The sequence below is a fragment of the Wyeomyia smithii genome, chromosome 3, assembly GCF_029784165.1.
Source record: "Wyeomyia smithii strain HCP4-BCI-WySm-NY-G18 chromosome 3, ASM2978416v1, whole genome shotgun sequence".
In the NCBI taxonomy this organism is placed as follows: domain Eukaryota; kingdom Metazoa; phylum Arthropoda; class Insecta; order Diptera; family Culicidae; genus Wyeomyia; species Wyeomyia smithii.
The window spans coordinates 8,002,774-8,017,029 of record NC_073696.1 but is presented as its reverse complement, the minus strand read 5'-3'; the positions used below and the strand labels follow the sequence as shown (position 1 = coordinate 8,017,029).

Below are 14,256 nucleotides of genomic sequence, written 5' to 3'. Positions count from 1 at the left end.
TACGTTTACTAGTGTGCGTAGGTGAAAAGTCACTTATCTCTATTGGGGCAAAACTTTCTGAATCCATCCACAAATCACATATTCAATTCTATTAATACCAATTAATTCATATGACTATATTACTGAACTTTCAACTTGACTTAAAAGGCATGAGTAATGCAATATCCTTTTTTACGTTTCTGTTCTAAATCCAACAATTCCAATGTGCCAGATCAACTAACTTTATTGTATGAATTTGCCTTTTTGGAGCAATAACGTTCAATAGTAACGAAAAATAAATTTTGGAGCAATAACGTTCAATAGTAACGATTGAGGAAAATGGGTCTACTACGAAAGGCTGAAACTCAAAAGGCTGAAACACGAAAGGCTGAAATTCGAAAGGCTGAAATCACGAAAGGCTGAAAACTACATAAGGCTGAAAACTACATAAGGCTGAAAACACGAAAGGCTGAAAACACGAAAGGCTGAATCACGAAAAGCTGAAAAATCATAAGGCTGAAATTCACAAAGTTCATTTCTAAAAGAACACTCGCGGCCTACGGCCGACTTGATTGTCCGAGATGTATGCTGTCCTTACTCGCTATCGCTCGTTCGGACTAAACTAGGGGATCACCCCTACGAGTCCATAGACCTAGGAAAACGAACGAACCTATACAGAGGTGATTTCTGCGGGGGGGCTGCCCCCCCCCGCAGTGGCCGGCGCTTCCGACGGCGGGTCGCCGGCGCACACTCGCGGCCTTCGGCCGTCTCGCCCTGAATCATCTAGGAAACGTGTACAAGAGTCAAGTGTGTATAGATTCAAATGTTGCCGAAAATTAATTTTCCATTGCACAAACCAGTTAATACTCAAACATTGAACTCTGTCACCTTATAAAGGTTTGTTATCCATGTGTCCGAATTTTTCAACGATTATGATTCAAGTTACAAAAGTTTCAGCCTTTCATGTTTCAGCCTTTCGTTTATTCAGCCTTTTGTGGTTTCAGCCTTTTGTGCATTCAGCCTTTCGTTATGAAACATACTTTTCAGCCTTTCGAGTTTCAGCCTTTCGGGTTTCAGCCTTTTGAGTTTCAGCCTTTCGTTACTAACCCGACGAAAATATTTACAAATAGCTGTTTTGTTTGCAATGCTATGTTTTTAGCAGCTGGACAAATATTCAGTTGAACACTCATTATGTGTTTTAAACTTGTTTCTGAATTTTTTTTTCATTCGTGATCAGAAATCGGGAGAAGCTGCTGAACATAATCCACCAGAAATGTTAAAAAGTGATAAAAGTCGAAGCAACGAGATGCGATGATTTACAGTTTGGAGGAAACAAAAGCAACTTTACACGGGTTTACACGTTTACTAGTATGCGTAGGTGAAAAGTCACTTATCTCTATAGAGATAAGTGACTTTTCACCTACGCACACTAGTAAACGTGTAAACCTGTGTAAAGTTGCTTTTGTTTCTTTCAACCTGTAAATCATCGCATCTCGTTGCTTCGACTTTTATCACTTTTTCACCATTTTTGGTCAATTATATTTAGCGCCTTCTTCCGAATTCTGATCACGAATGAGAAAATTTATTCAGAAACAAGTTTAAAACATATAATGAGTGTTCAACTGAATTTTTGTCCAGCTGCTAAAAACATAGCATTGCAAACAAAACTGCTATTTATAAATATTTTCCACAACTAGTGGCACTAACACATCACTCAAAATAATTTTCCCTTAACAGTTACATGAATTTTCCCATACTTCCCCATTACTCATCATTTCTCGTGATTTATGTGATGTATATGGTTTCCACGAAAACATCTCACGAGAACTACGTTTTCATCATGTACTTTCAACGTGCACTGACAGTTGAGAAAAGAAGAAGAATAAAGCTTACGTGAATTTCCTATGTGAAAAATCAAAAATTCAATATGGCCGATAAATTGATTTCCGATTTGGAACTACCGAAGGATTTAATAAATATTTTGATGAACGGTAACGTATATTGAAAATGAAGGTGGAATTTTCCATTCATTTTTATATCATTTTTATTCTCAGATTGCGATCTCGGACTTTCCGATCTGATAAAACTTAATTTTGAGCAATTTCAAAGTTGTCTTGAGTCGACTGGGATCGATTGGTGCTGCAGGAATATTTTTGATAAAATAGATGCCTGGAGACAGCGAAATGTAAGGTTTTATAAACAATTTTCAAACTTTAAGGAATTAAATATATATTTTTCAGAGATCATCAATTCTCAAGTTGTTGCAAAGTAACCAAACATTAGAAGCTTTACCTGTATTGCCAGGCGCAGAAACCGACTTCTGTGATTTGTCCGTAGCAGAGGAAACAAACGGAATAAATCACAAAAATATTCCGATAGCAATCGAAGTATTACAACAGGGGTCAAATATTGTCGCAAATTCTTCGAAGCAGCTAGAAAAATACACGCAAGAAACTGAATGTATTTCGAAACTAGAGGTATCAGAGTCGGCATGTTTTATAAATGAAGAATGCCAAACAAGTTGTTTAACACCAACATGCCCCGTGATTGAATTTCTGGGATTTGAACATGAAGCGTCAAATACATACAGCACCGAAACAACGGTTAGACAAATATTCAGTCCTAAGGTTTTTTTGAAGCTGCTAGCAGACAGTGAAACTGGAAAAGAGATTGTGCAACGAGCGAGTGTGGGAGAGCTATCGGAGGCCAAGCAACTACAGCTGGCGGGAATTATAGCTAAATACCATCTTAAGTTGAATAAAAAGTTAACCTCTGATGACTTACAGAACTATAGCCTTGCCGTCGTTACTTTATTCAACAAAGAAAAACAGGTAACTTAAACTAATATAATAAGGGAATTAGGCTTTGAAAAAGAAACACTTGCAGGAAAACTACTACATACCACGAGGAGGGGACCGCAAAAACGCTGGCGGCAAAATCGCGAATAAGATTGGTAATTTGCGCCAAAGAAAAAGAAAAAATGATATGAGGGAAGAACAGCATGCAAAAAAATTTGAACCAATATCGACTACTGTTAGCAGTTCAATCAACGAAGCGACTCAATGGCTCATGCTAAATCAAGAACCGCTGTGTTAGATAGGTGGGCAGCAAGTTTCTGTCATCGGCAGCATTTAATGCAAGATAAGAAATAGACACATCGACTGTTACAGGACTTTCAACAATATAGAAATACATTTGGGTATCAATTGGTTAGTTCACTTTTAGGGTACCAAAATATGGATAATTTATTATAGTTTTTCAGATTGATCAAGATTTCGTGAAACTTTTCCCAGACTCGCCTAATGCTTTAGGCATACTTAAAACAATCAGTAAGGATATATCTGCTTTCTTTGAGTTAAAATCGGTGGATCCATCAGCAGCTGGGTTAATTAAACATCTTTATAGCCCATGCGAAGGTACGTCACTTGCATAATTAATGAAAATTTGTTAAAACTAAATGTTCAGTACTATTGTTTCCTATATTTCAATGTTTCTAAACAAATATTAGCTCAAAAATTAAACTCACTGCTATTCTTTGAGTTATACTTTTTTTGTAATGTTGATAATATGCATAACAATATGCCTAACAATTTGATAATAGAAAAGAATATTTATGCATTCACCTATATTGGTTGATTGATGAGATCCGAGATGAATTTGTATATATATCATAACCTTTTTCGACAAGGTTTCAGTTATGATTCAAGCCTGTCTGATAATCTGACGGTCGCTGCCGAAACTGAATTCCTAAAAGAATACGAATAACAAATTACCTGTGCAATTTTTATATTATTTAAATAATTACGCCAACATGTAGGTATCTTCATAGTCTGTAATCTACCTTTTTGATTTACAACTGAAGTCAATTTGGATGCATTACCACGATTACCACCAAAGCGTTTGCTGCCACTTTATTTCTATTTTGTTTATTTGTGTTATAGAGTTTGTTTTTATAGAAAAGAGGGGCAGATTCGTTGGTTTCATATACACCGTTTTAGGGGTGGGCGAAACGGCTCTTTTGCAAAAGCGGCTCTGATCCGCTCACTCACCGTTCCGAACCGACTCATATGAACGGCTCATGGTTCGCAACGATTCACGAACTTCGGGTTCGCGCGAACCATCAGTTCTGGAGCGCTCAAAGAACCGTGGTTCTTTTTCGTAAGCTATTTGTTTTTGCGCTCTTTTCTAAGAACCGGTTCATTTGAACGGCTAGTGAGCCGTTCGCCCAATGATTCTTGTGTTATAGTTTTGCAGCTTAAAAAATATATTAGAAGCAAAAAATACGAATTTTTTATTCTTGAATAACATTCTTTTCGGTGGCTTTCAGTTGACATATCCAATGTATTAACACACCTTTTTCGTTTATTTCTAGATACCAGAGTGTGTGCTTTTCTATTATTGTTAAATACAGTTCTAGTACCCATATCAGCTGGTGTCATATTCAAACCAACCATCTGTGTTGCACAAGAAGACACAATCATTTTCGCAAAGGACGAACAGGACATTTCACGTAATACTGAAAACGTTTACGCCGGGTATACCGAACGCGGTCTGCCAATCGTGCCAAAACTGGTGTTCTTAGGAACTGGATTGGAGAATCTCGGCGGTCGTTTCTTTATGCAGTATGGAAATTTGCGCTACGAGCTTTCTTCGGCAGCCAGGGCAACTGATGTATTAATTAAATTCACGGCAGTTTTGGGAATACCTTTCTCAAGACTTTCCAAATTGGTGTGGCATTTTATCAGTAGTGATATATACGGTATTCCGCAGCGTGAATCATACGCCAGCATTATTAGACTACGCACCTTTTTGAGTAAAACACAATCTTCAACGATTTTATCAGAACCACCAAAATAATTTCATGTATGCTGATTAACTGTAAAACTAAATTTACCGTACCGAGTGAATATCTCACGCATCTGAGAGAATACCATGCAGTACCCATAGAATTTCGATACAAATGCACAGTAGGAACATGCCGACAGATTTTTTCAAAATATTATCCGTTTAAAAAACATATAATTAACCATCCAAAGGTCATGTATTTGAATAGTCATAAACCAGCACACACAGAATGTATCGCATCGACGATTTTGCAAAGTGATATAGATTCAGCGCCAATGAAAAAACCTAGACTCATACTCGATAATCCTGAAATAGGAACGCACAACCTTTACTTAGACATGGTCGAGAAATCCGCTCTTAATTTTACGATGAGTTTACACACGAAAAATAATTTCACGAGAAAAGATGTTATCACAGTACAACACCAGGTATCCAATTTATTATCAGAATTATCAGATCACATAAGTACTTTGAATGTAACTTTACCAGATTCAGAAAATGAGTTTTTCTTTAAAGCAACTGTAAATAAAATGAAATCATTTTTCCAAACAATTAATTCAGATTATAAGTTGTTTAAGTATTTAAGTTCAACAACAGGTTTAGAATTACCATCGATTGTAACTGTTGATGATAACAAGCAACAAGTATCTTCTATTAAAGACTTGGAGATCGAATTGAATGATGATAAAAATTATTCAATACTCATGCCTATTGCAAGCCAGATAAAAGCATTTTTTCAAACCGATGATATTTTTGAACGAGTGATGAATAATCAGATAAATTTAGAAAAATCACTTTCAATTGAAAATTTTGTTAATGGTTCAGTATGGCAGGGAATTAAACAAAAATATGCGAATCACACTACAATTCCGATATGGCTTTATGCTGACGAATTTGAAGTAAATGACACTCAAAGCTCGCATAACAATAGACATTCAGTATGTGGAATCTATATCAATTTCCCGTCGATACCGGAAGAATATGCGGCAAGGTTGAGTAATATCTTTGTTGCTGGAATGCTCAGAAAAGTGGATATAAAAGATGTAGGTATAAAAAAATTAGTTGAAGCGTTAGTAAATAAGTTTACAGAAATAGAAGAAAAAGGTATTGAACTTAATATTAACGGCGAAGTAATTTTAGTTAAATTTGTTCTTTGTCTGTTACAAGGAGATAATTTAGGCATACATTCAATGCTTCAGTTGTCTAATGGTTTCAACGCCACGTTTTACTGTCGTTTTTGCAGAAGACCTAAAGAATTGCTCAAGGTTGACACTGTAGAACATGCAGACTGCCTTCGTCGCAGACTAGACTACGATGAAGACGTAAATTTAGGAAAGCATAGCGAAACTGGCATATCAGGATGGTCACTATTTAACAAACTGCCCTCATTTCACGTTACGGAAAACAAGAGTGTAGATGCGATGCACGATTTTTTTAGTGCTGGTATTTGCAAATATGGTCTTGTAGAAATATTAGACTACTGCATATACACAAAAAGATACTTTTCGTTAAAACAAATCAACATTCGTAGAAAAGAAGTAGGAGAAACATCTTTAGACAACGAGCTAACGCGAATGCCTGACATCACAGAAACTTACATTAGTAAAGAAAGACGGAAATCTGTTTCGATAAAAACTACCTCCAACGAGATGCAAATATTTTGTCATTATTTTCCATTGTTAGTAGGGCATTATGTTCCACAGCATGATCCGGTATGGAATTACGCGCTTCATCTGATACAGTTAGTCGATTTTTGTTTAAAGCATTCGTTTACGCAAGAAGACATTCAGCAACTGAAACATTGTATTGCCATTCATCACGACATGTTTTTAACACTATTTAAAAGAGAGCTGAAACCTAAACATCACTTTTTGGTTCACTACTCAAATATAATTTCGAATTCGGGGCCAATACGAAACATGATGTGCTTCCGGAATGAGGCAAAACATAAAGGTTTCAAACAATACGCTAATGTAATAACTTCTCGAAAGAACATATGCTATACACTTTGCGTAAAATCTTACCTGCAATTCTCAAACGACTTATTAAGTAATAATTTTTTTAAAACTGAAGAAGTGTCTCGTTTTCACGTAGCAGATGTTCGATACCGTAATTATTTCAAACAAATTATTCAACCGGTAAACATTGATACAAATTTCATGTTCTGTGTGTCAAGTTCGATAACGTTTAAAGGTACACAATATAAAACAGGGCAATTTGTAGCAAAATGCTGTTTCAATAATGTAATTTTATATGAGATCATAGAAATACTGTCACTGAACAACTCTTTTTACCTGATCTTACAAGTTTGGGAAGTTGGCGTTTTTCACGAGCACTATTTGGCCTATGAGGCAATAAGTAGTATTAAGTTAGTTGATATCATAAGCATTAATTTTTTTACCAGGCCACCATTCACGATCCACGCAATTGATCGTGTTATTAATGACGGATTAGCAGGAAAAAAAATTATGTTTAGGCTTAAGAATGCATTTTGCGTTAAATAAATGTTGGTTTTTATTTAGAAATAATAGCATTTATTATTTTGATGAGATTCATGTATTTCCAACATTAAATTCATGTGTAGCCTACATGCAAATATGTAGTAAATCACATAATCTCATCAGATCAAAGTTACGTGAAGGTTCATTGAAAAATACTGGATAATAATATAGCATGAAGCGGATTGAAACGTATCTTGAGCTGTATAATTCTTGTTAAGATCATATGACAGTCCTATTGTATCTACATGATAAGTAGGGTGGAAAAAAATCACATATATTTTCACGTAGCTATGAAGTGAATATTTTTTTGAGTGCATTGGTACGTAAAAAGCTCTATAGATATCATGTTCGACGCCAAAAGCTGGCAGCTCTGGTTAATCTGTTCTGAGCAGGTAATGAAAAACGCCGACATAATTTTGTTAGCAAATGATGTAAATTTTAAATCAAACATTGCCGCGCACTTTTCCAGTAACTTTTATTATTTAGTCGGTTAGATTTCTGTTCTTATCCAGGAAAACCGTACAATGGAATCAATACCTTTGACTGCAAGCGAAATACCGAGTAATGCGAAGGTTGATTCAGCTGAAAAGAAAGGACGACATCGCAAGAAACATAAGTATAATGCGATCAGATCTCAAATGGAATTCTATTTTTCGGATGCTAATCTGTCCAAGGACAGATACCTGGGCCAAAGTATTAAGAACGATCCATGTAAGTTATTTCTGCTAATGTAGAAATTTATTTTGTCGAATGGTAAGAAGGATCATTTAAAAATTTCAGTCGTTCCACTCTTGGAGTTTCTCAAGTTCAACCGGATTAAAAAATTAACTGAAAGTGTAGACGATATCGCTACAGCACTAAAGAAGTCCGATGTGCTGCAATTATCGGAAGATCGCAGCAAGGTGCGCCGAATAACAGAGCCTACGGAACGTCCCAACTGCGAGGCCTGCACGATTTATGTCGAATGCTTACCTCCTAAGGCAGATCACGACTGGGTCCGAAACGTTTTTTCTACTTATGGTAAAGTGGCGTACGTTTCCCTACCAAAGTTTAAGTATTCCAAGAAGATTAAAGAGTTTGGGTTCGTCGAGTTTGAGGAGGAATCAAGTGTGCAGAGAGCGTTGAAGACATTTCAAGCATTTGGTGGCGTGCTGACGTACGAAGGTACCGAACCGGATAAACTGGTTAGTATTAGCAGCTACAACAAGGAGAAAGAGGAGGAGGAAAAGCATAAAGAAGATACCGATAGACCAGGAGAGAACTCGGAGATGGAACAGGGAGAAATAACAAATAGCAAAAATAGCGATAATGAATTCTTGGAGCCACCAGCTAAGCGTATTAGAACAGACGATGGTGATAGTAGCGATTCGGATACTCAGAAAGATAGTGACACGGAGGATTTACAAAGTGAAAACGAAATGAAAGATGGTGGCGAAGAAAAACAACAGGATAGCGAACAGGATGGAAAGAAAAAAAGGCGTCGCCGCAGAGGACCTAGTGGAATTAAGAAAGAAATTCAGCAAGATGACAAAGTTTACGAACTAAAAATTATGCCTAAGTATGCACTTTGGGAACTTCACAAAGTTAAATTACTAATATTGATTTGTTTTAGACAAGAGTGGCGACGACTGCGCAACAAATATTTGAATCTGCAACGGGTAGAAGCTAAGAAACTCAAGAAATTGTTCGGGGAATCAAACAAGTTCAGTAAGCCTAATCAGAATCGCACCCCAAACCCAACTACATCACATATGACGAAAACAGTGAAATCTTCCCCACGTGTTAACTTCTACGGTGCCTTGACGGATGAGGAAGCAGCAGCAGAAGCTATCAAACTGGAAGAGCAAGACCAACAATGCAAGCAACCCCTTTTCCTGTTCGAGCCAGGCTTGATAGTAAACATTAAATTTCGCGTTCCTTGTGCAAATATCAAGGATTTCAAGGCGGAATTGCGACAGTACGCATATGTCAAGTACACCGATTTGAAAGAAGGTGACATGGAGGCATTCGTGCGCGTGGATAAGCCAAGCTCGGCTAACCAACTGGTGAAGGAGTACAATTCAGCGGAGTACAGTGCACAAATATTGAGCGGCGAAATTGAGAAGAGTTATTGGGATAAAATTAAACGAGACCGTGATGATAAGTTGAACAAAAAAGTAAAAGTGGAGAGGGTGCGTGGCCGAACTAAGCTGCTGAAAAAAGTAAATACACACGTTAGGTTTGAAGACGACGATTGATCGAGTTTTGAAACATTTGCGGTTTGAAATTTTATTACGAAACAAAATAAATTTGTTACAAGATATTGTGCAAATCGCAGCCAAATGTTGAATGTCTGATATTATTCGTCATCACTTATTTCCACTATTTTCGTTTCATCATCTTCTATAACGAAAGGCTCATCTGACATCATTAGCTGAGCGGGGCAATCTTTGTAGTGTTCGTTCAGATCCAGATCGGTGCGGAAAGCCAACAAGCATCCACTACAGGTAACAAACATTTCGCAACTGAAATTTGGCTCCTCGTCCCTGGTTATTGCTATGTTTTGCTCTACGATGTTATCTGCAACAGCACATAACGGAGAATACTGCTGGCCGGGCAACGGAGAAGATGTATTGTAATCCTGCTCATCGGCAGCTCGATGCCAAGCCTGATGTTTCGCCAGCGCTGAAGCCGATTGGAATTTTTCCCCACAGATATCACAAATATTGCCTCCATGCGCAACGTTGAGATGAAAGTAGTAGCTTTTTGGATTATTAAAACACAAATCACATACACTACAATTGTACTCTGTATATAAATCTAAAGTTTTGGTTCTGGTTGGCACGGCTTTCTTAATTGGGTTCTTTTTAGGTTTTTTACGCTTCAGTTGTGGTTCATGCATTTCAGCACGATGCTCAATTAGCTTATCAATATCATGGAATCCAGCCTGACAAATTGTACATTTGAAGAGATAATTTCCCGGTGTATTGAAACCGTTTTGTTCCGGTGGTTTATGAGTTTGTCTGTGTAACAATAACTCATCCATGTGATCGAAGATTGCGGAACAAGTTATACACACCAAGCATCGTGCCTCTTGCGCAGCCAAGTTTGCTGCTGCATTGTTTTGTGCTAAATTAGCATCCGGATGCATTTCATGATAGTGCTTAATGCAGTCACTTATATGATTGAAAAACAGATCTAGGCACAAAATACATTTGTATCGATTATCGTGCAGCCGTTCGAAAGGCAACGTAACTCTATTATTCACTGGAGGCTTCCTTTTCTTGGGTGCTCGTCTCCTGGTGCTTTTGTGCTTAAGGATAACTTGATTGGTTGCTGAGCAGGTACTCCTGTATTCTAGGAGACCTTCATCCCCCCATTCATCCAAAAGTCCATCATCATTGCTATATTTCAATTCTTCCAGTTTCTCCTCGCAAATCGCACAAATTGCACAGGGGAAATCTTCAGCTATCAATTGGATTCCAAGCTGTTTAAGGATTATCGGTATTAGACATGCTTCGACGGGGCCATTTGATGAAGTCAATGGTTTCAAACCACTTAAAGAAAAGCACAACCGACAATATAGTTTAGCATTATTTTTTGGCCTAAAATAAAATACTTCGGCTGCTGAGTTAGATCAGAAAGATATAACACTACTTACGGTTTCGACAATTGTGCAGCTTTCTGCGACATGTCTCTGAAGATGGGCCACGGCTTTCACAAAAAAGTGTACTACGATTGCAGAATTGGTTACTTCACTATGGAAATTGAACCTGAATTTAATTCTAACCAAACATCGAATTCATTCAGCGAAAAAAGTCCAACCAATCCAACTTACGACAATGCCCAGCAAAAACTAAAATGCATTATTGTCAAATCGGTCAAAACGTCAAAACACCCAATAAACAGTGAAGTCGATCAAAACGTTCAAAACCTATGGGGCTCCCAGACAGCCTGGAAAGGAGCGGCAACTAAATTTTAGCAGTAATCATTTGGGATGGATATGGTAATAAGAAATTTTTTTAAACCTAAAAATCTTATTTGTATACGAAACATCAGTCAAAAGGTAAAATCTTGGTTTGTTTATATATGGCACATGGGCCCTGTTCACATTTTTGGCGAGAAAAATAAGAGATAGTATGTAATTGCTTCCGTAATATGGGTAATATGTAAATGCTTCTCAACCTGTAAATATTATTTATCAAGAAAACTGGCACCGCTGCAGAAACAACTTTTGCATACATATACAAACTTGTGTGAATTCGCCCAACAAGAAACGTACCCAACAAAATCGTGAAATATTTCATTTTGTTGGGTAGCTGGTTTTGTTGGTTTAAATCCGGATTCATATATGCTGCGTGATTTTACCCTACGGAACTAAGCCAACAAATACGAAATATTTCAACAGAAGAAAGCATAGAATGCAGCGCTAATGGTGGGCAGCACTGAAACTAAAAATGTGAATTAAACCAACAAAATTGATAAGAGATAAAACTTAACAACTAATTAATAGGCAAGATAGAACAATATAATAAATTGGAAATGTAACTAGAACCCTAGAAATGTTGCAAAATATTGAGTTGTTCGGCCCAATTGACATTCCTGGTCACCAGGGTAGATATGGGAAAATTCAAGATTTTTCGATTTTTCCCCATATAAGCCTCCCCCTTATCGCATATAGCAAAAGTCTGCCTACTGAAAGGGAAATCTAATCGATTGGAGATGTTGACTAGGACCCTAGGCATGTTGGAAAATATTGAGTTGTTCGGCCCAATTGACATTCCTGGTCACCAGGGTAGATATGGGAAAATTCAAGATTTTTCGATTTTTCCCCATATAAGCCTCCTTATCGCATATGACAAAAGTCTGCCTACTGATAGGGAAATCTAATCGATTGGAGATGTTGACTAGGACCCTAGGCATGTTGGAAAATATTGAGTTGTTCGGCCCAATTGACATTCCTGGTCACCAGGGTAGATATGGGAAAATTCAAGATTTTTCGATTTTTCCCCATATAAGCCTCCCCCTTATCGCATATAGCAAAAGTCTGCCTACTGATAGAGAAATCTCATCGATTGGAGATGTTGACTAGGACCCTAGGCATGTTGGAAAATATTGAGTTGTTCGGTCCAATTGACATTCCTGGTCACCAGGGTAGATATGGGAAAATTCAAGATTTTTCGATTTTTCCCCATATAAGCCTCCCCCTTATCGTATATAGCAAAAGTCTGCCCACTGATAGGGAAATCTTATTGATTGGAGATGTTGACTAGGACCCTAGGCATGTTAGAAAATATTGAGTTGTTCGGCCCAATTGACATTCCTGGTCACCAGGTTGATATGGGAAAATTCAAAATTTTTCGATTTTTCCCCATATAAGCCTCCCCCTTATCGCATATAGCAAAAGTCTGCCTACTGATAGGGAAATCTTATCGATTGGAGATGTTGACTAGGACCCTAGGCATGTTGGAAAATATTGAGTTGTTCGGCCCAATTGACATTCCTGGTCATCAGGGTAGATATGGGAAAATTCAAGATTTTTCGATTTTTCCCCATATAAGCCTCCCCCTTATCGCATATAGCAAAAGCCTGCCTACTGATAGGGAAATCTAATCTATTGGAGATGTTGACTAGGACCCTAGGCATGTTGGAAAATATTGAGTTGTTCGGCCCAATTGACATTCCTGGTCACCAGGGTAGATATGGGAAAATTCAAGATTTTTCGATTTTTCCCAATATAAGCCTCCTTATCGCATATGACAAAAGTCTGCCTACTGATAGAGAAATCTAATCGATTGGAGATGTTGACTAGGACCCTAGGCATGTTGGAAAATATTGAGTTGTTCGGCCCAATTGACATTCCTGGTCACCAGGGTAGATATGGGAAAATTCAAGATTTTTCGATTTTTCCCCATATAAGCCTCCCCCTTATCGCATATAGCAAAAGTCTGCCCACTGATAGGGAAATCTTATCGATTGGAGATGTTGACTAGGACCCTAGGCATGTTGGAAAATATTGAGTTGTTCGGCCCAATTTACATTCCTGGTCACCAGGGTAGATATGGGAAAATTCAAGATTTTTCGATTTTTCCCCATATAAGCCTCCCCCTTATCGCATATAGCAAAAGTCTGCCTACTGATAGAGAAATCTTATCGATTGGAGATGTTGACTAGGACCCTAGGCATGTTGGAAAATATTGAGTTGTTCGGCCCAATTGACATTCGTGGTCACCAGGTTGATATGGGAAAATTCAAAATTTTTCGATTTTTCCCCATATAAGCCTCCCCCTTATCGCATATAGCAAAAGTCTGCCTACTGATAGGGAAATCTAATCGATTGGAGATATTGACTAGGACCCTAGGCATGTTGGAAAATATTGAGTTGTTCGGCCCAATTGACATTCCTGGTCACCAGGGTAGATATGGGAAAATTCAAGATTTTTCGATTTTTCCCAATATAAGCCTCCTTATCGCATATGACAAAAGTCTGCCTACTGATAGAGAAATCTAATTGATTGGAGATGTTGACTAGGACCCTAGGCATGTTGGAAAATATTGAGTTGTTCGGCCCAATTGACATTCCTGGTCACCAGGGTAGATATGGGAAAATTCAAGATTTTTCGATTTTTCCCCATATAAGCCTCCTTATCGCATATGACAAAAGTCTGCCTACTGATAGGGAAATCTAATCGATTGGAGATGTTGACTAGGACCCTAGGCATGTTGGAAAATATTGAGTTGTTCGGCCCAATTGACATTCCTGGTCACCAGGGTAGATATGGGAAAATTCAAGATTTTTCGATTTTTCCCCATATAAGCCTCCTTATCGCATATGACAAAAGTCTGCCTACTGATAGGGAAATCTAATCTATTGGAGATGTTGACTAGGACCCTAGGCATGTTGGAAAATATTGAGTTGTTCGGTCCAATTGACATTCCTGGTCACCAGGGT

The 14,256-nt window shown here is 37.8% G+C and overlaps 3 protein-coding genes across 3 annotated transcripts; 2 read left to right on the top strand and 1 right to left on the bottom strand.

The window, feature by feature from the left end:
- Positions 1–1,765: 1,765 nt before the first annotated feature.
- Positions 1,766–3,098, top strand: LOC129729414 (uncharacterized). The gene is made up of 4 exons (XM_055687972.1): positions 1,766–1,970; positions 2,034–2,164; positions 2,220–2,810; positions 2,866–3,098. The coding sequence occupies exons 1-4, from the start codon at positions 1,907–1,909 to the stop codon at positions 3,073–3,075; spliced, it is 996 nt and encodes a 331-aa protein (XP_055543947.1). The 5' UTR covers positions 1,766–1,906; the 3' UTR covers positions 3,076–3,098.
- A 4,605-nt stretch (positions 3,099–7,703) lies between these two features.
- On the top strand, positions 7,704–9,645 carry LOC129729403 (la-related protein 7). Its single transcript, XM_055687957.1, has 3 exons — positions 7,704–8,036; positions 8,106–8,883; positions 8,938–9,645. The coding sequence occupies exons 1-3, from the start codon at positions 7,850–7,852 to the stop codon at positions 9,560–9,562; spliced, it is 1,590 nt and encodes a 529-aa protein (XP_055543932.1). The 5' UTR covers positions 7,704–7,849; the 3' UTR covers positions 9,563–9,645.
- On the bottom strand, positions 9,578–11,164 carry LOC129729409 (zinc finger protein 671-like). The gene is made up of 2 exons (XM_055687965.1): positions 10,966–11,164; positions 9,578–10,909 (listed from the first exon to the last, which is right to left on the bottom strand). Exons 1-2 carry the CDS (start codon positions 10,995–10,997, stop codon positions 9,664–9,666), a joined length of 1,278 nt encoding a protein of 425 aa, XP_055543940.1. The 5' UTR covers positions 10,998–11,164; the 3' UTR covers positions 9,578–9,663.
- Between the last annotated feature and the right edge of the window lie 3,092 nt (positions 11,165–14,256).